Below are 23680 nucleotides of genomic sequence, written 5' to 3' on the forward strand. Positions count from 1 at the left end.
GGGCGAGACGTAGCCAAACATTGCCAGCGCTGCATAGTATGTGCACAGCATAATCCAGGCAGACCCATAAAGGTTAAAATGGCACATCAGACACATCCCAGGGGCCCGTGGGAGAATCTACAGATTGATTTCACAGGGCCCCTACCCACCAGTCGGGGAAAGAAATACTGCCTGGTCATTATCGGTCAGTTTACCAGGTGGGTTGAGGTTTTTCCCACCCGGGATTGCGGAGCATCCACGGTAGCGCAGATTCTCGCATTCGACATGATCCCACGGTGGGGAGTGCCCCTTCAAATTGACTCAGACCAGGGGATACACTTTACGGGACAGGTCATGAAGCGGGCATGTGGTCTGCTTGGAATCCGACAAGGGTTCCACATCCCGTACCACCCCCAGAGCTCGGGAATGGTCGAGCGAATGAACCGTACCCTCAAGACAGCAATTGCCAAAGCCATAACTGAGACCGGGAAGGGATGGGTGGATGTTTTACCCTGCATATTAATGAGACTTAGGGCTACCCCTAACCGGACCACAGGCCTGACCCCCTTTGAATTGATGACGGGGAGGGCCATGAGACTCCCCGAAGGCATCATAACGGGGGGAGAGGACATGGGGCCTTTACGAGATCGGATTAAACAATATGTAAAACAATTAGATTCACAGCTAAAGGAACTAAGGAAAGAGGTGCTGGAGCAACAGACCATACGGGACTTGGAGATCCAAAACAAAGGAAAGGCCGACGCACCCCTCCCACAGGTAGGCGACAAAGTGTTGGTACAAGTCACCCCCGACAGGACGGGGTTTGCCCCAAGGTGGACCGGACCGTATGACATCATTTTGACTAGCGACACGTGTGCATGTGTCGACATGAGAGGAAAAGGCCGGTGGAAGCACTGGTCGCAATTAAAAAGGTATAACTCAGAAGGATAATGGCTGAACCAAGGGTGATACGCCTAGACGAGACGGAATGGTATGCTGTAAAATACCAGGAGTGGTTGGACACCCTTTTGGAAGGGGTGTTCGGAGGAATAGCTTTGGCCTTGGTGATAATAGGAGTTTGGGTAATATTTAAGTGGGTAAAGACACGGGCGTACGCCCCACAGATTCAGCTCGAAATGGTTCGATTGTAACCTTGTGCTTCTGATTTCGCAGGGTGACAGGGACATTCGTCGATCAAAAAAAACTTAACTCCTGGTGATGACCAGGCCGTCTGTTTAAAATTACAGATAATACTTACCAGAATGGGAATACGAACGGCGCTACTCGTAATATGGATAGCCCTGCGACATGCATGTACCCTGGACAACACCGACGGACAGCAGAGCACGCTGGTGTCAATAAAGGCCGCACTGGCATTGGAACCGACTCTGAGTGTTGAGTGATTCTTCTGATAAACACTAACACTAACACCACTCATAGGGGAAACTAAAACGAGGGGGCTTACACTCAGAATAAGGGGCTGCCCTTTTAAAACTGAGATGAGGAGGAATTTCTTCTTTCAGAAGATTGTAAATCTGTGGAATTCTCTGCCCCAGAGAGCTGTGGTGGCTGGGTTGTTGAATATATTTAAGGCGGAGATAGACTGATTTTTGAGTAATAAGGGAATAAAGGATTATGGGGAACGGGCAGAGAAGTGGAGCTGAGTCCATGATCAGATTAGCCATGTTCTTATTAAATGGCGGAGCAGGCTCGAGGGGTCAAATGGCCAACTCCTGCTCCTTTTCTTATGTTCTTATGTAGGTCCCAGCAGATTGGAAAACTGCAAATGTAACGCCCCTATTTTAAAAAGGAGGGAGACAGACAGCAGGAAACTATAGATTAGTTAGCCTAACATCTGTCATTGGGAAAATGCTGGAGTCCATTATTAAGGAAGCATTAGCAGGACATTTGGAAAAGCATGATTCAATCAAGCAGAGTCAGCATGGTTTTATGAAAGGGAAATCATGTTTGACAAATTTGCTGGAGTTCTTTGAGGATGTAATGAGCAGGATGGATAAGGGGGAACCAGTGGATGTGGTATCTTTGGATTTCCAAAAGACATTCCATAAGGTGCCACAAAAAAGGTGATTGCACAAGATTAGAGCTCATGGGGTTGGGGTAATATATTAGCATGGATAACAGATTGGCTAAATAACAGAAAACAGAGGGTTGGGATAAATAAGTCATTTTCCGGTTGGCAAATGGTAATTACTGGGGTGCCACATGTATTGGTGCTGGGGCCGCAACTATTTACAATCTATATTAATGACTTGGATGAAGGGAACGAGTGCAATGTAGTCAAGTTTGTTGATGATACAAAGATGAGTGGGAAAGCAAGTTGTGAGGAGAACACAAAAATTCTGCAGAGATATAGTCATCACCATAGGAAGTCCCTCGAATCGAGGATGACTTGCTTCCATGTCAAAAAATTCACCGGTGTTTCAATGAAGGACCTAAAATTCCAGGTCCCGAACTAAATTTTGAAGGGTGGAAGATGCCTGTGTGTGGATTTTTTTAATGTGTGGTGACCGCTGCACACCAGCCACCACACGGGCTTGACAGAGCTAGGCCTTGCTCCAGTGGCAAGGAGTAACCAAGACGACTGGAGACCAGCTCTGCTGCACAGATCTAGTGCGCCCACATATCGCAGTGTGAGCTGGCCCGTGCTGCCCCTGGGCCCTCGCCTCTTCTGGGCCCAAAACTCATGTCTCTCCCGATCACGTCCCTCTACAATCTCTCGCCTCTCCTTCGCCCTGATCTCGCCGTTCCTGCTGTATCTGCCCACGCTCCAATCATCGACCTGGATCTTGGTGATGTCCCTTTTCACTGCCGTTGCTCTCCTGCTCCTTTCACTCCCCGGCCTGCTCCGATGGTGCTCGCAGGCCGGAGGCCGCTGAGCCTGCTGGGCTAGGCCGCCACACTGCTCCTTCCGCTCCCCGGCCTGCTCCCGATGGTGCTCGCAGCCATACAGACAGGCCAAATGAGTGAGCAAACATTTGGCAGATTGAGTATAATGTGGAAAAGTGGGAGGTTATTCACTTCAGCAGGCAAAATAAAAAAGCAAAATATTATTTAAATGAAGAGAAATTACAAAGTGCTGCAGTACAGAGGGACCTGGGCGTCCTTGTGCACGAAACATAAAAAGTTAATATGAAGGTACAGCAAGTAATCAGGAAGGCAAATAGAATGTTGGCCTTTATTGCAAGGGGGACGGAGTATAAAAGCAGAGAAGTCCTGCTACAACTGTACAGGGTATTGGTGACGCCACACCTGGAGTACTGCGTACAGTTTTGGTATCTGTATTTAAGGAAGGATATACTTGCATTGGAGGCTGTTCAGAGAAGGTTCACTAGGTTGATTCGGGAGATGAGGGGGTTGACCTATGAAGATAGGTTGAGTAGGTTGGGACTATACACATTGGAGTTCAGAAGAATGAGAGGTGATCTTATCGAAACATAAGATAATGAGGGAGCTCGACAAATTGAATGCAGAGAGGATATTTCCATTCATCGGGGAAACTAAAACTAGTGGGCGGGGGGTGGCATAGTTTCAGAATAAGGGGTCACCCATTTAGAACTGAGATGAGGAGGAATTTCTTCTCTTAAAGGATGGTAAATCTGTGGAATTCTCTGCCCCAGAGAGCTGTGGAGGCTGGGTCACTGAATATATTTAATGTGGAGATAGACTGAGTTTTGAGCGATAAGGGAGTGGGCAGGGAAGTGGAGCTGAGCCCAAGATCAGATCAGCCATGATATTATTAAATGGATGGGCCAAATGGCCTACTCCTGCTTCTATTTCTTATGTTCTTATGATACAATTGTTGACTTCTTCAGTCGGTTGGTTATGTATGGTTGACGGGGCAGTGTGATCCCCTTGTGGCAACATCACCACTGGAGGAAGGAGTTACACAGTCATACAGTGGGGTCGAGCATTCCCTGCAACTCATTCTGATCCGCCATATTGTACATCCAAGTAACTGGAAATATCCCGTGCTTTCTCTATTACTCTTACCTGTTGTTGATGTCTGAGACTTTGCTTTTATCTTTACAATTCACCATCAATTGAGTTGCAAAGAGGCAAAGAATGCTGTTGAAGATCCAAACGGTCAACTGATGGGATATTCTGGTTGTGTGCTTAGCGTGGTCAGCAGGGTAGTGCCAATGCAGTCACAGATTGTCGGTGAATGATGTTATAAGGGGTAAGCCATTTAGGACCAAGATGGGGAGAAACTTCTTCACCCAGAGAGTGGTGAACCTGTGGAATTCTCTACCACAGAAAGTTGTTGAGGCCAATTCACTAAATATATTCAAAAAGGAGTTAGATGTAGTCCTTACTACTCGGGGGATCAAGGGGTATGGCGAGAAAGCAGGAACGGGGTACTGAAGTTGCATGTTCAGCCATGAACCCATTGAATGGTGGTGCAGGCTCGAAGGGCCGAATGGCCTACTCCTGCACCTATTTTCTATGTTTCTATGTTCCTCACCATTGCGGATGCCACCTGTTCTCTAGCAAGCAAGGGTTCAAAACGATGATAAGTCAGCCGCCTTATTTTTGCCTGGATAGTTTTGCTTTATAATTAAGTTTAAAATGGCAGAGTGGAGACAGGCTGTGTGAGAGAAGGGGTAATGTTCTGTTGATCACAAATTAGTGAAGACAAATGATTTCTTGGACCCAAAATGTGCAGGTAAACGCAGGCCGGCATATGTGTCAAAGTTCATGGAGGGAGTGGAGTGGGAGGGACAAAATAAAGGTCCTGGGTTGTGTCACCACCATGGAAACAGAAACAAAGAACAGGAAAAGCTTGTGCTAAGGTTTCAGGTAAGTTGGCCCAGGGCCTTCGCTCGGCGACAGAACTTACCGGGCCCATGATCCTGTAGAATGAGGAATAAGGAAGATACATGATTGAATGGATCTTTCTGTAGTTCTGGTTCTTGGAGTATATCCTTGTGGGTTTGGGTTATTGTCAGTGTAGAAGGGTTAGGAAGAGCACCGATGCATATGCGAGTCGAAGGAACAAGGAATGGGCCACGCCTACCACCCAAATGACCATAATGGATATTATAATTCTCATTTGTACTTTGTAAACTTCTGCTCAAATATTGAGCATATTAAGTCTCACTTATGCTGGAATAAAATCATGACCTGTTACCAATTTGGAGTCAGCTTTGAACCATTGTTTCGACAACAAATTTTATTTATATAGCGCCTTTAATGCAGTAAAATATTCCAAGGCACATCACAGGAGTGTTAGAAGACAAAACAAATTAATTTGACTCCAAAGGGACTTCCATTGTTTTCTTACAACCCCTCATGGAAAAACAAATGGGCTGGATTTTCAAACAAATGTGGAAACAAATATAAAAGTTCAGTTTAAAATGTTAAAAACTAGAAGGACTGTAAGAATAAATGTGAAACACAGATTTTGTGGGAAGGTGGTTCGGGTGATTGTGTTGTTGTTATCTTCTACTTTTCCCTACTGTTTTTCTGGTCAATGCATTTCCGGCAACTGAAATAGAGGCTAAAGGTGATCTGTGAGGCAAGTTTTTATCTTCAGCATTCCCAGAGCAGACAGTTTGGCCACGTTTGCCTCATTCAGAGGCCTCAGGTTTTCTATCCATTAATGACACAGGAGATGAATTTCCCTAACTTTGGCAAAAGAGCCACACAAATCCCGGAAATCCACCCCCCAAAACTCTGCTCGTGTTGCTGTGGCCTCTGGAGTATGCACAAGAGCGAATTAGCAGATTGTATCTTTCCGATTTTTACCCTCTCCCTCACCGACATTATACAGGGGCTGAATTTCCACCTATTCATAGTCAATAATGGGAAATGTAGTCCTCCAAATATCTTTCCCAGCCGAAGTTGAGTGATGTACAAGTCTGGAAAACGATTTTCACCTAAGTTGCAAAAGTAAGACAAGGGGGCAGCAATTTGGTAGTTTTGCGTCTCGTGTTACCGGCTGAGGGTGGTTGGCGACTGAGTGCGGCAAATGCAGCGATGCCTGTGAATGTCAGCGGCGGTTGAGCGCTGGTGCTAATTCATAGAGCCTGGGCCTCTAGTGCACCGCAGGTCGTGATGTCATAAAGTGCACAGTGCCCCGTTATTGCTCCGAACATAAAATTGACTCTCAGATCCAAGATCAGATATGATCTTATTAAATGCCGGAGCAGGCTCGAGGGGCCAAATGGCCTACTCCTGATCCAATTTCTTATGTTCTCCCTGCTATATCGGTTCGCGCTAACAATGCCAGCAAGAGGAGGCGTTGTGCACTCAGCTGGCCACTTGGGGAGCGGTAATTAAAGGGAATCTTGTCCAGCTTCTGCTTAAATGCATCTATACTATTCGCTTCAACCACTCCCTGTGGTAGCGAGTTCCACATTTTCACCACTCTCTGGGTAAGGAAGTTTCTTCTGAATTCCCTATTGGATTTCTTGGTGATTGTCTTATATCGATGGCCTCTGGTTATGCTCTTCACCACATGTGAAACATTCTCTCTGTATCCACTCTATCAAAACCTTTCATAATTTTAAAGACCTCTATTAGGTGTTTGGGGCTGTAATGGCAGTCACGCAGGTCGCCTTGCAAAACAGAACTGCCGACAACCTGTTTGTGCAGCATCACAGGCCCTTCAAGCGACAGAAGCAGCTTCTCATGCCGTTACCAATGTGCTCGAAATTGTTTAACGCACTGCCGCTACTGCCCTGCTCTCGAACTTTACACCCTAAGAGAAGTAGTTAGCGTTTGATGCAGCACTCCACTTCCCTCTTGGAGAGCACTGAGACTAAATATCGTTAGAGGAGAGAATGATTGGCGCCTGCCGCTATTTTTTCAAATTTTCAAAATTTAACTCCCCAATTGAGGCGCTAACTAATTTTTACCCAATAGGACAGGTTTCAGCTAATAAAAAGCACATTTAGGATGGATGTCAATCAATCATTTGAGAGAGAATTTATTCCTTCATAAAGCTTCAGATGTACAAACAAAAAAGGTACAAACAAGACTTCAAAACCAATAAATCCATGACAACTTTTCTTAATAATTCTTAAAAGCAACTTTAGAAATGTATATACTTAATAGATCATTTTAGGTTAAAATTATTTCATAAATGTTAAAAGAAATTTGTAGTGTGTACCCTTTGTGTAAGTACTGTATAACTTAGCATTAAAAACTGCTTCAGTAATATTAAGTCACACTGTTGCCACTGAAGTGTTGGCCAATTCCTCACAGCAGCATTGGTATACGTGTAATGTGAATTATGTCACGTGTGATGTCAATGATGTCATGCGAAATGCCAATGTCACATGATGTGCATGATGTTGCACTAAATTCAAATATCACGTGTGATATGAATGATGTCACGTGATGCAAATACTGTGTGTGATGTCAATGATGTAACACGATCTCATGTCACATGTCTTGTAACTTGATCATTATTTGGAATATCATGACATCATTCACAGCACCACTGCATATCCACACACCAAAAAAGACCAATTTAAACTATTCAGAACTCTAAAGATTAACTTCATTCCACAAAAACTGCCGGGCAAATATCCCAGCCTTGGGCAGTAGGGCAATGTGACCTCACTGCACGACACTTGCTGAAACTGAACTGGTGTGATCTGGAAGGAATCCCTGAGGGCCACATTAGCTATTCATCATTGAACTTGCCCCTTCTAAACAGGGCCGCCCATTGGGAACTTGCATCCCAAAGCACCGTCCTCAAAGAAATATATAGACCGTTTAGAAGGAAGTGACTATCAGAGGCATTGCAGCCTCAAACATCCAGAGGTATGGAGCCGATCAGGAAGTTCACCAAGGTAAGGCAAGCTAGCACTGTGCTTCATCACAGGGGCGTGTCAAGCACAGTCTTCTCTCACACGGTTATAACCTGACTGAGGCTGCATGCTAAGCCTTCACAAAACACTTTTCTCAAAGTTTCCCAAAACGCCTGCATTGCTGTGGAGCACATTTCATTGCTGCCACTTCAAACTGGAACGGCAAACCCATGAAGCAAAGCTTACCGCACCATGAGTCGGGATAATGCATATTGGTCTACTCAATGGGTGATCAATTGGTATCTATGTGCTCCTCAAATTTCCAACGTCACAGCGTTACTTCTGTTCTTGCAAGTCAAAGCAGTGCATAAAAGGAGCAGACCAGAATCAGAAGAGGTTCCTTCATTTTTGACCCGTGAGACTGTATGAATAGGCCATGCTGGAGGCTGAGAACATACAGGGAGTGGACTATGGTAATGTTGGAGGTCTTCCCCAAAGCCAAAGGATAGAACCGTCCTATTGTGTTCTTCCTCCCCTCACTCACATGCACGCACTGCAGCAAACCCCCATGGCATATTGTAGCTATGCAAGCTGTTTGAGGGGCTGCTATTCAACCATTATTCGAACACATCTTTCTATAGTTGCCCCCGAAGAAACTGCAGGCCTCAGCAGAGGGGCTCATAATCCCACCACCTCACAGCATTCACTCCATCCATAGCAAATGCCAGCCCAAGTGTACCCAGCCTGGAAGATTTAGGTAGTCAGTTTGAGGTGGGTACACTGGGTTCATCTCAAACAGGAGCATGGTAGAGAAGGAACAAGAGCCTGCTGGACACGTAACAAGCTGCAGAGGGTCTTGTGAGGCCTGCATTGAAAATAAATATGTTACCTACCTGAACACTAACATTTTCTCCAGTTAATAGATGATGAGCCAAGCACTCTAGGGGATATGATGCTAACTGTGGAGCAAGTCCACTTCCCACTTCAGTCATATATGATCATTCAACACGTCTGCAGTCCAGCCGGCAGAATGTGACAACTTCAGGACTATTTACAGCAGAGCTCCAGGCCAGTCGCAATATCGCTCATGAATTCTCCCATTGTTGCTATAGGAGCCTTGGGTTCCAATCTCCAAAAGACTGCTTTGTTCGATTGCAACATACTGGGAATTCTATTAGAACAAAAAATTATTATGCAATGCTTCACTCTGTTGCCCAGATAGTTGCACTCCTGCAGATCACTGTTCATGCTAAGAATGTTCCCAGCAGCAGGACCATGGCTGCAGTGCACAGGAATGAAGCTGTTGTCTCGACAGGTGACACCAAATCACCAGCCCCTTAGCCCAGCCTCCCTCAAAACCCTAAATCAAAAAGATATGACAGGAAGCAGGCACTACCTCATCGAACCGTAGTAGAGCACAGGGAGAAAGGCCCACTTCATTGCCAAGAAGCTCCCACCAATATCCAGCACCCAGCTGCTTAAAGAGGAGCTCCCAAAACATGCACATTCACGGTGACAAGTACAGCAGAGTGCATGTTAATATCCATGCCATTGAATGAATTGCTTGCCAGTTTTTGACTGCAGACCTGGTGAGATCAATCCCAGTCTAGTTTTTCACCCCCACCCCCTTTCTCCCCAGCCACCACTCTGATACCATCGGCGATAAAGACTGGAAAAGTTACCCTTGCATTGTAAATTCATGCTGGAGCAGGGATCACCACCAACATCCCTGCCACCAAAAGATCAGATCCATACAAGCAAGATATAGAAGGGAAGCCCACTGTCGGGTTCCCAAAACAGCAGTGAACATCCTTTAACACGTATTCAACATTCCTCATATTGTTTTTCAACTTTCAATCCTTTAAAAACATGGCAACTCAATGTATACAGTAATTTCATTCTGAATATGCAGTATTGTAGAGTTTAAAAATGTACAGATTCAGATACACATTACTGGAGAAATGACCACCATTATGAGGCTCTGGCATGCAAGCCAGAAATTAGTATCTGTAAATGGGCCAGTTTTGGTGGGGGGGAAATTGTCCATTGAGTAGCCTATAGTTTATTGGAAATATTTCTTCAAAAGAGCTTTAAGATATCTTCGTTGAGCTACAGTCATGGAGACGCTGACCTTTGCACTGTACTTTGTGCATAAAACTATGGTCAAGCTGCATTTTTGAGTATTTATGCAGCAATACTATGGTTATGCTCAAAGGGTTGGTATCATTTTGGGGTGTAAGTCATGAATTACATATTTTCTTGATGTAGTTGACTTTCTCCCCGCCCTGTCCGAGCTGAAGCAACTAGGCCCCAGCGGTGTTGCGGTAAGTTCTGCCGGTCACTCGCTAGAGTTACGGCGGAAGACCGGTAGAATCCCGGCGAATTTTCAGGGCCATTGGGGATCATTTGTTGAGTTTGCACCATCAAGCGCCGAGCCTTGGTTGCCTGCGGCGCGCATCAGGAAATTGGAGCCAAGCGCTTCTAATTTCAAAATAAAAAAGGGACACGTCATGACTTCTGTTCATCTATAAACATAACTATACGAGTTAAATCATTATGGGCACGAACATTACACAAATATCTTTTGAGGCATTCTAAGTTTAAAACGTCATACAGTGCCTGAACTCGATAACAGGGTGAGGAGGCACAACCCAGTCACAGCACATTGGTTCATTAATGTACGGCACGACATGCCGGTTTGCTTGTGGCATTCCACATACAAGCATCCAGCGGCATCACCATATCCGAGGAAATGTAAAGAAAGGTCCAGTAAGGTCATGTTATCGAACACTGCACATCTGGATCTTAAAAATAGGTCTCCTCCGACTTCTGCAAGCAACTATTTTAGATCAGAATTTCAAGCTTTTCTTCCAATGGAGACCAATGTAGGCTAGTTAGACTGAGAGCAGCAGTGATAGTGCCCACCAGGCAGAATATGTTCCTCTCTGCACAACTTAAAGAAAGTTTCTTGTACTGAAAACTTTATTTGGCTCATAACAGTGCAAAGAATTCTTCTTCAACTTTACATACCGAGGAAGTTAAACCTTACTGTTTTGTAAGTTTGTGTCACAAGATTTGGCAACTTAGAAACTGCAAAATTCTCATATGCATAATATTGTATTACATGCATGATTGGAACAAAATAAAATCGTTTTAATTCAGTGGTGTTACACCAGTTCTGAAACATAAGACATTTTACAGGAAATAATTCTTTGGAATACAGTATCAAACAGTAATTAAAGCAACAGTAAAGATGCATCTTGTGACAGGAAGTGTCACTTCTGTTTTCTTCAAAGACTCTCCTCCCACAGACCACAGTTTACCTGCAGACTGGCTGTTTGCACTGCAACAAGCTGCATGGTGCACTCCCATGTTTAAGACATTTTCTCTTGACATTAATGTGGCCCTGCTACTGACATGTGACTCGCACCACAAGGTACATTTTACCACACCCCGTGCTGCCAGCAGGGGCTTTGCACTCAGCTAGCGCGGGTTGCAGAGTCACGGGCGTGTTGCCTGTGATTCTGAGATCCACACTGGCTGCGTGAGACCCCACTGTCGGGGTGGGGGGGTCCCGCAAAACGTATCCTCATATTCAAAGTGATCAGCTTTCGCACAGCACTGTTAATCCCGAATATGAAGAGTGTCCCGATGGACAGTAGGGTGGGAATGGTGTATGAAGAGTGCGTCTTTGACACCAATATTATGGAAGACTAAAACAGTGCGTCACCATTCCCATCCTTATTTATCAGCCAGCCAAACACTTCTCCGAGAGAGTGGTTCTCTGCTTGCCTACTCTTTAATCATATTTCCCCAAAGTAATTCCTGATGAAAGGGGCATCGGTCACAAGGGAGCAACTTGGTGATACAGGATCCTCTCGTAGTAACAAAGTTTACTTTCAAACAGTTATTAGTTAACCAGTAGATATGACACTGGGTGGTGGTCTTAGGTGTGGCTTGCAAAGGTGTATCCACAGGATTATATGGTTATATAAACAAAGCAAAATATCAAATTAAAACAGAAAATTCACAGAAAGTCTGCCAACATCTGTGGAGAGTAAAGGCAGATTAATGTTTTGAGGGCCAATTGACCAAGCAAGAGAACATCTAAATTCCACCCTCCGACAACACCATCAAAATAGATTAATCAAAGGTTGCAAATCTGAAAGCAAAAAAAGGAAATGCTGGAATTATACAGCAGGTAATCAGCACTTGCAAAAAGAAAAGAAAGGTTCGGGCGTTTGGAGTGTACCCTTCACTCAGTCTGATGGTGAGTACACACCTGAAACCTCACAACTTGTCCTTTCTTTTTATAGACGCTGACTAACGGTGTGCATTTCGAGCATTTTCGGTTTTTATTCCATCAAAACAGATTAACTGATTATTTTCTACATAATTCAACTGCACTTCAATGTAATCGTGAAACACACTTTGTGATGTGGAAAGAGGTGATAAAATGTTGTATAAATCCACATTCTTTCTTTCCGAAAGAAAAATAGGAGAATGCTGCATACTGTATGGCATAGGCCACCAATTAGCGGGGAAAGCGGAGAATGAATTCCTGAAATGTGCGTAAGAGAACTTTCTTGATCAGCGTGTTTCCAGCCCAACAGGAAGGAAGCAGTGCTGGAACTTTGTCTGGGGAATAAAAGGGGGAAAGTGGAACAAGTTTCAACGGGACAACATTTGGGGATCCCCGCAGGGGTTTTCGGGTCCAGTTTTGCGGCGGTGCAGAGCAGCACCACCCTGAAGAGCTGCGCCAGTGTGCAACGCCCCTGGTTGTGACACTAATGTGAGTTCTGACTCCCACCCGACCCATACGCCCCGCAGTGAACGCCTGGGAAATTGGGCAGTCCAACTATACCGACCGCAGAGAGGTTAGTAATGTCATCCCAAGGCAAGTGTCATTGGGTTATTTTGCGATTTATGTTGTGGTGGCAAAGGCAAATGTTTTGGGAATGTTCTTTTTAGGTTTTTTTTCTCCCCGGGCATTTCTCAGTGTGCTCCCGGCCCCGCTCTTTAGCTCGGATTTTTCCAATGCTAGCGCCTCTCTTAGCGCTGTGCCCCACACTCAGAGCCCAACAGCCCAATATTGCTGACTAAGGCGCAAACTGTTCCCGGGCGCTAACGTTACCGCCCCGAAATGAGCAAAGCCGAAAATCCAGCCCATGGAAATTAAAATGAGACAGAAAATGGAGGTTTATGATAATTGTAAGGTCCATAATACAGTAGAAAACCAAACTGGATATAGAAAGTTCAGAGGAGATTTAAATAAGGGAGTAAGAGGGGAAGAGAGTATAAGAATAGATTAGCGGCCAACATAAAAGAGAACATAAAAGTCTTTTATAAAGTATATATAAGAACATAAGAATTAGGAACAGGAGTAGGCCATCTAGCCCCTCGAGCCTGCTCCGCCATTTAACAAGCCCATGGCTGATCTGGCCATGGACTCAGCTCCACTTACCCGCCCGCTCCCCATAACCCTTAATTCCCTTATTGGTTAAAAATCTATCTATCTGTGATTTGAATACATTCAATGAGCTAGCCTCAACTGCTTCCTTGGGCAGAGAATTCCACAGATTCACAACCCTCTGGGAGAAGAAATTCCTTCTCAACTCGGTTTTAAATGGGCTCCCCCGTATTTTGAGGCTGTGCCCCCTAGTTCTAGTCTCCCCGACCAGTGGAAACAACCTCTCTGCCTCTATCTTGTCTATCCCTTTCATTATTTTAAATGTTTCTATAAGATCACCCCTCATCCTTCTGAACTCCAACGAGTAAAGACCCAGTCTACTCAATCTATCTTCATAAGGTACTAAATCATAGGCTTGTTAGCAAAATTAAAGGGACAGTCGCAGCAGGGATACAAAATTGGTCAAGGGACAGAAAGCAGAGAGCATTGGTGATCAATTGTTGTTTGAATTGGAGGGACGTATACAGGGGTGTTCCCCAGGGTATTGGGACCACTGCTGATTGATATATATTAATGACCTGGACTTGGGTGTACAGGGCATCATTTCAAAGTTTTCAGATGGTACGAAACTCGGAAATGTACTAAACAATGAGAAGGATAGAAGCAAACTTCAGAAGGACATAGACAGACTGGTAAAATGGGTAGACACCTGACAGATGAAATTTAAAGCAGAGAAGTGTGAAGTAGTAGGATGAATGATGAGACAAAATAGGAACTATATGGTACAATTTTAAAGGGGTGCAGGAACAGAGACACCTGGAGTGTACGTATACAAATCTTTGAAGGTGGCAGAACAAGTTTAGAAGACTGTTAAAAAAGCATACAGGATCTTTGGCTTTATCAATAACAAAATCTTGTATTTATATAGCACTTTTGACATAGTAAAACATCCCAAGGTGCTTCACCGGAATATTATATGACAAAAAATGGACACAGAGCCACATAAGGAGAAATTAGGGCAGGCGACCAAAAGCTTGGACAAAGAGGTAGGTTTTAAGGAGCGTAGTGAGGCAGCGAGGTTTAGGCAGGGAATTCCAGAGCTTGCGGCCTAACACAGAAAGCACAACCACCAATGGTTGAGCGATTACAATCAGGGATGCTCAAGAGAGTAGAATTAAGAGTGCAGATATCTTAGGGGGGTATGGGGCTGAAGGAGATTACAGAAATAGGGAGGGGCAAGGCCATGGAGGGATTTGAAAACAAGGATGAGAATTTTGAAATTGAGGCGTTGCTTAACTGGGAGCCAATGTATGTCAGCGACCACACGGGTGATGGGTGAGCGGAACTTGGTGCGAGTTAGGATATGCACAGTTGAGTTTTGGATTACCTCAATTTTACATAGGGTAGACTGTGGAAGGCCAGTCAGGAGTGCATTGGAATAGTCAAGACTAGAGCTAACAAAGGCACAGATGAGGGTTTCAGCAGTGAATGAGCTGAGGCAAGGGTGGAGACACGCGATGTTATGAAAGTGGAAATAGGTGGTCTTAGTTATGCTTCGAATATGTGGTCTGAAGCTCATTTCAGGGTTAAATATGACACCAAGGTTGCGACCGGTGTGGTTCAGCCTCAGACAGAAGTTAGGGAGAGGGATGGAGTCAGCGGCTAGGGAATTACGTTTGTGGCAGAGGAAGAGAGTGCAAAAGCAAGGAAGTTATGCTAACCCATTATAAATAAAGTTATATAGCACCTCTCATGACCACCGGACGTCTCAAAGCGCTTAACAGCCAATGAAGTACTTTTGGACTGTAGTCACTGTTGTAATGTGGGAACCACTGGTTACGCGTCAGCTGGAGTAATGTTTCCAATTCAGGGCACCACACATCAGGAAAGATGTCAAGGCCTTAGAGAGGTGCAGAAGAGATCTGCTAGAATGGTACCAGGGATGAGGGACTGCAGTTATGTGGAGAGACTGGAGAAGCTGGGGTTGTTCTCCTTAGAGCAGAGAAGGTTATAAGGAGATTTGATGGAGGTGTTCAAAATCATGAACGATATTGATAGAGTAAATAAGGTGAACCTGTTTCCAATGGCACGAGGGTCAGCAAGCAGAGGACATAGATTTAAGGTTATTGGCAAAAGACCCAGAGGCGAGGGGAGTGACATTTGTTTTTAAACGCAGTGTGATGCTATGACCTGGAATGCACAACCTGAAAGTGTGGTGAAAGCAGATTCAATTGTAACATTCAGAAAAGAATTGGATAAATACTTGAAGGGAAAGAAATTACAGGGCTGTGGGGAAAGAGCAGGATAGTAGAATTAATTGGATAACTCTCCCAAAGAGACGGCACAGATACGATGGGCTGAATGGCCTCCTTCGGTGCTGTATGACCCGAGGATTCTGATGCCTTGTTTAACTCCATCATTACAAAAGGTCAAACTGGAAGTGAAATTCTCAAGATTCAAAGCTACTCGTAGAAATTGCAAAAGGCAGCATTGAGATCTGTTCTTTTAAATCCTCCTGTCATTATTACAGGAAGTGCAGTGATAACCTTCGATATCCTTAACATAAAGGACCAATCTCATTCCTTCCTTTTTCGTGCTTGTATGATTCCTATCTTAGCCTCAAGCGTCTGCACATGACATTTTTCTTACATTAAATGTAACAAGATACAGTGCTGACAAAAACAAATCATAATAAACAATTTAATAACCAAACACAAAAGAAGTTAATAGCAAGTCAATCCACGGAAAACTTCAACCGAGGAACATGAGGAGGCCATTCAGCCCCTCGAGCCTGTTCTGCCATTCAATGAGATCACGGCTGATCTGTACCTCAACTCCAATTACCCGCCTTTGTTCCATATCCCTTGATACCCTTGCCGAACAAAAATCTATTTATCTCAGTCTGGAAATTTTCAAGTGACCCAGCTTCAACATGAGGTATGAACATTAAAACCGACACTGGCAGATAAATCTGGTACATTTATAGGAGTCACATGTCCACACATGGGCCTTTTTTTTAAAAAAAAAGGAGGACCTCTGGAAATGCAGTTAGCAAGTCAATAGGAATGTGTGGAATGTATGAAGGAGATCAGAAAATTAAAACAAAAACTATTATATATATATATAAAAAATACTTTGGCATTGAAAGAATTAACAAAATATTTACCGATATCTACTCAAGTACAAATATTGCCTACTCTAAATTGTTTCCATGTTTTGATGTCTTTTCTACGTGCCAGCAATTTGTGGCTTGTGTGTTTTTTTAATGTAACTGTTGTATGAACTCTTATTTTTATATCTGATCAGGTGATGCAGTCTGAAAAGTTATAGTGGTAGGATCTGACTCTATGACGGTGGTTTGAACGGCAGCTGAATTTCTGCAGCTCCTCATCTGATTGACAGTAATCATCAACACGGAGCTGAATATCATGGACAACCCACTGACCAGGAAGGCTGCGGTATAATTTCCTGTTGTATCCACCAACCAACCTATAAAGAGAAAGAGGATTTTTAAAAAAAAATCAGTGTTGAACTACAGATGCGCTATTGCAAACACTTAAAAAAAAACATACATCCCACAATCACACCTTGTGGGTAAGGCACATCCCTATAAAGTGTTGAGGCAGCAATAATAACACTTAAGCACATTACTGGTACAAACTGAGGCAGAAGCTCATTTGGATGTCCAAGTGGATCAGGATAGCAACAATAACCTATAATGTACAATACGATTCCCCCTAGTAGTAAAACCAGTAAGTTGGGTCACTCACAAGTCAGTCAGCTGTTAAATCAATTCGCAGCCAACCATGGCTTTTGAGAAGTTCCGGGGGAAGTACACTGAATGACAATATTTAAGGTGCTTCACAGGAGCATTATCAAACAAAATTTGACATTGAGCCACATACCGAGATATTAGGGCAGTGGTCAAAGAGCTAGGTTTTAAGGAGGAAAGAGAAGTAAAGAGGCGGAGAGATTTCGTGAGGGGATTCTCGAACTCAGGGAATTGGCAGATGAAAGCAGGGCTGCCCATGGTGGAGTTTAAAATTGGGCTGCTCGAGGCCAGAATTGGAGAAGCGTAGATATCTCAGACGGTTGTAGGGCTTTACAGAGAGATTACAGATATAAGGAGGGGCGAGGTGGTGGAGGGATTTGAAAACGAGAGAATTTTGAATCGAGGCATTGCTTAACCTGGAGCCAAAGTAGGTCAGCGATGTAGCTCAATCTCCCTCAATCATTTCAGAACAACTGCCATTGTGACAAGATAACTGTGCAGCCAATCATGTCACTACTTGTGTAACCATTAGAAAGGGATAGATAGGTTTAGACAAGACTCAATGGGTAAATGTACTAATTTTGTGCTCTCAGAAAATAGTGCTGCGTAGCGGAAGCACACGGAATGACTGGAACGCCTATCATATATTAGGGCAGATAATAGCAAATGAGCTAATAGCAACATTATCCTTATTTTTTTGGTGACCCCTGAAAACAAATAGGTTCATAGCACAAATAGGGCCATTCGACCCTTCGAGCCTGCACCACCATTCAATACCCCTTTCCCGCTTTCTCTCCATACCCCTTGATCCCTTTAGCTTGGATTGCAAGAGTATAAACATTACAGTTTGATTGACACTAGCTGAAACTTATTAAAATAGTAAAACAAAATAAATCAGTGAACAATTCAAAATCCATTTACAATAAAAACAACTGTAGTAGATTATGTAACACATTACTGACCTGCGATTGGTGGGCCAATAAGATAGGGTATCCCATGAATAAAGTAAACTATTCCCAGAGCAGAGGACAGGAAAGCATTTCCTGCTATATCTGATGTTATTACTGGGATAAGAGCAACATAAGCCCCATCAAAGTATCCATAAAGAACTGCATAGGGAACAAGGAGTGGAAAAGATCTCAGAATGGGAATGAACAGAGAGCAGAGACCATCCAGCCCAATGGTTAAAATGTAACAGTATTTGCGATACTTCTTCAACCACCTGCAGATTTAAAGAGAGAAGGTTGCCATAATAAAAATATTATTCAGTTTGGATAAACTGCCCAATAAATTAAATCCTAATGGCTTGGTCTGTTTTTATTGCACTCGATATGAAGAATTGCAGCAATTTTAATGGCCATCCTTTCCTACTTACAAATGATTACCATTGATCTCAAACTAGTGTCCTGAACTTATATAAAGGTAATTACAAAGATGTGAAGGCAGAGTTGGTTAAAGTGGACTGGGAAAATATAAAGTATCAGACTGTAGAAATGCAGTGGCAAACATTCAAGGAGATTTTTCATAACTCTCAGCAAAGATTTATTCCAGTGAGAAATAAAGATGCTAAGAGAAGGAAGAACCAGCCCTGGCTAACTAAGGGGGGGAAAAGGATGGTATCAATTTGAAAACAAAGGCATACAATGTTGCGAAGGACAGTGGGCGGTCAGAGGATTGGGAAATTTTTAGAAACCAGCAAAAGGACAACTAAAAAAATGATAAAGACAGAAATGATAGCATATGAGAGCAAACTAATGAAATATAAAAACAGTCAGTAAAAGCTTCTACAGGTATATAAAAAGGAAATTAGTAGCTAAAGTAAACATTGGTCCCTTAGAGGATGAGACTGGGGAATTAATAATGGGAAACAGGGAAATGTCAGAGACTTAAAACAAATATTTTGTATCAGTCTTCATGGTAGAGGACACTAAAAACATCCCAATAATAGATAATTAAGGAGCTATTGCATGGGGAGAACTTAGAACAATCACTATCACTAGAGATAAAGTAACAGGCAAACTAATGGGACTAAACGTGGACAAGTCCCCTGGACCTGATGGCTTGCATCCGAAGGTCTTAAAAGAAGTGGCTGCAGAGATAGTGGATGCATTGGTTGTAATCTAGCAAAATTCCCTGGATTCTGGAGCGGTCCCAGCGGACTGGAAAACCGCAAATGTAACACCCCTATTTAAGAAAGGGAGACAGAAAGCAGGAAACTATGGGCACAAGTTTCGAGCCGCGTCTAGAACGGCACAGTCCCGACCTGGACGCCCGTTTTTCGCGCCACAAAATGCGCCTAAAAAAACCCTCCAGATTCTCCAGCTCCCTGCAGGTCCTCTGGCCCTCGGCGCAGCGCAGCAGGAGCTGTAGGGGGCGGAGCCAGGTCCCTGTGCTGAAAACAGTGCCGGGACCTCTGCACATGCGCGCAACAGTGGGCGCGCATGTGCAGTAGCTCCAGGCGCCCAAAACTGTGTGGGAGGGGCCCGAAGCACGTAACCCCTAGCCCTGGCCGAATGGCCTCACTGGGGCTGCGTGAATAAGGCTCCTCCCACAGCCAGCTCCTGCTTCCTCCCGACCCGACTCGACTCCCGCTTCCCGCCCCCCGCCTCCGGACTGAACCCGAAACCAACACCGACCCGACTCCCGCTTACCCCCGCCCCCGGACCCGACCCCCCGGACTGGACCCGACCCGACTCCCGCTCCCCCCCCGCCCCAAGACTGGATCCGACCTGACCTCCCTCCCCCCGACCTGACCTCCCTCTCCCTCCCTCCCCCCGACACGAACCGAACCAACCTCCCTCCTCCCACCCCCCCGGCCCGACCCAATGCCACCTACCTGTAAATCTGATGCTGGGGACGGACCCTGCCCGAAGTCTCGGGCCCGGCCCATTCAGCCTCCCTCCCCCTTCTCCTTTCCCCCCACCCCCGCCAATCTCCTTCCCCCCCCCATCTCCTTCCCCCCCGCCATCTCCTTCCCCCCCGCCATCTCCTTCCCCCCCCGCCATCTCCTTTCCCCCCCGCCATCTCCTCCTTCTCCCCCCTCCTCCTTCTCCCTCCCTCTCCTTCTCCCCCATCCCTCCCCCTTCTCCCCATCCCACCCTCTGCTCCCCCCCTCTCTCCCTCTACCCCCCTCCCCTCGCTGTCAGAAACACAGACACTGACAGACAGAGAATGAGAGACACACAGAGATAGACAGAGAGATAGAGACACTGACAGAGACACACTGAGGGGGGCATCCCAGCACACTGTTGGAGGGCTCCTGGTGCTGCAGTCGGTAAGTAGAAAATGTTTTATTTATTGATTTAAAAAAATAATTATTATTTCTTACAAATTTTTTTTGATTGATTTATTGGTTGATTTATTGATGTATTTATCATTTATTATTGATGATGGCTCTTTATTTGTAAAACTGAAATGTTTAATGTTTGTAAACTTCCCTTTAAACCCCCCCACCCCACCATTCCCTACGCCTGATTTGTACTCTACGCCTGGTTTTCTAAAGTGTAGACAAGGTTTTTTCGAGCATACAAAAATCTTCACTTACTCCATTCTAAGTTAGTTTGGAGTAAGTTTTCACTGACGAACCTTTGAAAACAGGTGTAAGTGGCCGGACACGCCCCCTTTTGAAAAAAAAATTCTGTTCCAAAGTGAAACTGTTCTAACTGACTAAAACTGGAGCAAACTAAATGATGAGAATTCCGATTTCTAAGATACTCCGTTCTACACCAGTTGCTCCTAAAAATCAGGAGCAAATCAAGTGGAAACTTGGGGCCTATAGACCAGTTAGCCTAACATCTGTCATTGGGAAATGCTGGAGTCAATCATTAAGGAAGTTTTTTGAGGATGTAACAAGCAGAGTGGATAAAGGAGGACAGATTGATGTCATGTATTTGGATTTCCAGAAAGCATTCGCTAAGGTACCACACAAAAGGTTACTACACAAGATAAGAGCTCACGGGGTTGGGGGTAATATATTAGCATGGATAGCGGATTGGCTAACTAACAGAAAGCAGAGTGTCGGGATAAATGGGTCATTTTCAGGTTGGCAAACTGTAAGTAGTGGGGTGCCGCAGGGATCAGTGTTGGGGCCTCAACTATTTACAATTTATATTCATGACTTGGATGAAAAGATCGAGTGTAATGTAGCCAAATTTGCTGATGATATAAAGATAGGTGGGAAAGCAAGTTGTGAGGAAGATGCAAATAATCTACAAAGGGATATAGATAGGCTAAGTGAGTGGGCAAACATTTGGCAGATGGACTATAATGTGGGAAAATGTGAGGTTATCCACTTCGGTAGGAAAAATAGAAAAGCAAAAATTATTATTTAAATAGGGAGCGATTACAAAATGCTGTAGTACAGAGGGATCTGGGGGTTTTGTACATGAAATGCAAAAAGTTAGCATGCAGGTACAGCAAGTAATCAGGAAGGCAAATAGAATGCTGGCCTTTATTGCAAGAGGGGATGGAGTATAAAAGTAGGGAAGTCCTGCTCCAACTGTTGGTAAGACCACACCTGGAGTACTGCATACAGTTTTGGTCTCCGTATTTAAGGAAAGATATATTTGCATTGCAGGCTGTTCAGAGAAGGTTCATGAGATTGTTCCTGAGATGAAGGGGTTGACCTATGAAGAAAGGTTGAACAGGTTGGGCCAATTCTCATTGAAGTTTAGAAGAATGAGTGGTGATCTTATTGAAACATAAGATTCTGAGGGGGCTTGACAGGGTAGTTGCAGAGAGGATGTTTCCCCTCATGGGGGAATCTAGAACTAGGGGGCATCGTTTCAGAATAAGGGGTTGCCCTGCTCCTATTTCTTATGTTCTTATAGAATCTAGACACAATGAACTTGGCTAATACAAATCTCCAAATGACAGCAAACATTTGCCTTCAAATGAACTAAAACACCATTCAAGTGGAGATGACTGAACCACGATGAGTAGAATTATTTTATAATAATTAGGTTCAACTACGCTGATCTCATTCTTGTCTACAGACTCGAGGCTTAAAAAACGTTTACATAAAAACAGAAAATGCTGGAAATACTCAGCTGGTCAGGCATCTGTGGAGTTAATTTTAAGGTTGATGACCTTTCATCAGAACTGGAATAAGTTAGAGATGTGACGGGTTTTAAGAAAGTACAAAGGCAGGGACGGGGGGGTGGGGGAAGAGAACAAAATGGAAGGTCTGCGACCGGGTGGATGGCAGGAGGAATTAAATGACAGAAGGAATCATGGTGCAAGGCAAAAGGGGGTGGTAATGGGACAAAAAAAAATGGGTCTGGAGGAGCTGTAAATGGGAACAACAGAATCATTAGCAACAACTGCCGTCCGAAAACATAGAAGCGGTGGTTATGAATTGAAATTGTTGAACTCAATATGTTGAGTCCGGACAGCTGTAAAATGCCTAATCGAAAGTTGAGGGGCTATTCCTCGAGTTTCGTTAGAACAGTGTAGGAGGCCAAGGACAGAGAGATCCAAATGGAAGTGCGATGGAGAATTAAAACGACAAGCGACCGGAAGCTCAAGGTCATGCTGTGTGGAGGTGTTCCGTAAAGCGATCACCCAATCTACACTTGGTCTCCCCAATGTAGAGGAGGCCGCATCGTGAGCAGCGAATACAGTATACTAAAGTACAAGTAAATCGCTATTTCACCTGGAAGGAGTCTTTGGGGCCCTGGACGGTGGGAGGGGAGGAGGTGAAAGGGCAGGCGTTGCATAGCGTGGGATCGGGAAGGGGTGTTGGGAGTGATTGGGAAATGGGCCAGAATGTCGCAGAGGGAACAGTCCCTTCGGAATGCTGAAAGGTGAGGGGGAAGGCGTGTTTGGTGGTGTCATCACTCTGAAGGTGGGGGAAATGGCGGAGGATGTTCATTTGAATGTGGAGCTGGTGCGGTGGAAGGCGAGGACAAGGGGAACTCTATCGTGGTTCTGGGATGGAGGGGAAAGGATGAGAGCAGAACTGTGGGAAATGGAACAAACAAGGTCGAGAGCCCCGTCAACCATGATGAAGGGGAATCCTCGGTGGAGGAAAAAGGAAAGCACTGGTATGGAAGGTGGCAGCTTTAGAACGGATGCGAAGGAGACAGAGAATCTGGGTAAATGGAATAGAGTCCTTGCAGGAAGCGGGGTATGAGGTAGTGTAATCATGGTAGCTGTGGGAGTCAGTGCGTTATAATAGATATTGGTGGCCAGCCTATCCCCAGAAATGCAGATAGAGACGTCAAGGAAGGGAAGGGGTTGGAGATGGATCATGTGAAGGGGAGGGAGGGGTGGAAGCCAAGTGCCGCACTGCCAGATCACGGCATGGACCCCACCTTCAAAGCGTTAGTGGGCCACGACAATTAAGTTGGCACATTTTATATTGACCCACCCGCCACTTCCCCTTTAATTTGCGCCCCGCGAGCCTCCTGTTCGTTCGTGTCCCCCGAAGCTATCGCTGTCATCGCCCCCGCACAGCTTCAGGAGGGGCGGGCCAATTTTTGTTCTGGTGCGAAAAATCGCCAGCGGAGCGGGGCGCTACCAGTTTACCGCTGCCATTAAACTCCTGGGAAATGTAAATGATCCCAATTTCTCCCCCAAATACTGCCTGACCTGCTGAGCGTTTCCAGCATTTTCTGTTTTTAATTTTAACTTTACTCATAGTTAAACACTACAGCCCCGTCCAGCATTAACAGGTTCATCAATTTTCAATCATCACCCCTCTCCAATCATTTTTATAGGGGGTTCACAAACCATTTTGGA

At 44.7% G+C, this 23680-nt stretch overlaps 1 protein-coding gene across 1 annotated transcript in view; it reads right to left on the reverse strand.

The window, feature by feature from the left end:
- Window positions 1-16395: 16395 nt before the first annotated feature.
- LOC139256107 (monocarboxylate transporter 12-like) overlaps window positions 16396-23680 on the reverse strand; it is a 33703-nt gene continuing 26418 nt past the window's right edge. Inside the window, exons 5-6 of the mRNA XM_070874123.1 lie at window positions 17902-18161; window positions 16396-16656 (exon numbers count right to left, since the gene is read on the reverse strand). Of these exons, the coding sequence (XP_070730224.1) occupies window positions 16460-16656; window positions 17902-18161 (457 nt within the window). The 3' untranslated portion in view covers window positions 16396-16459. The remainder of the gene's footprint in view (window positions 16657-17901; window positions 18162-23680) is intronic.

This window comes from Pristiophorus japonicus, chromosome 3 (genome assembly GCF_044704955.1).
Source record: "Pristiophorus japonicus isolate sPriJap1 chromosome 3, sPriJap1.hap1, whole genome shotgun sequence".
Lineage (NCBI taxonomy): Eukaryota > Metazoa > Chordata > Chondrichthyes > Pristiophoridae > Pristiophorus > Pristiophorus japonicus.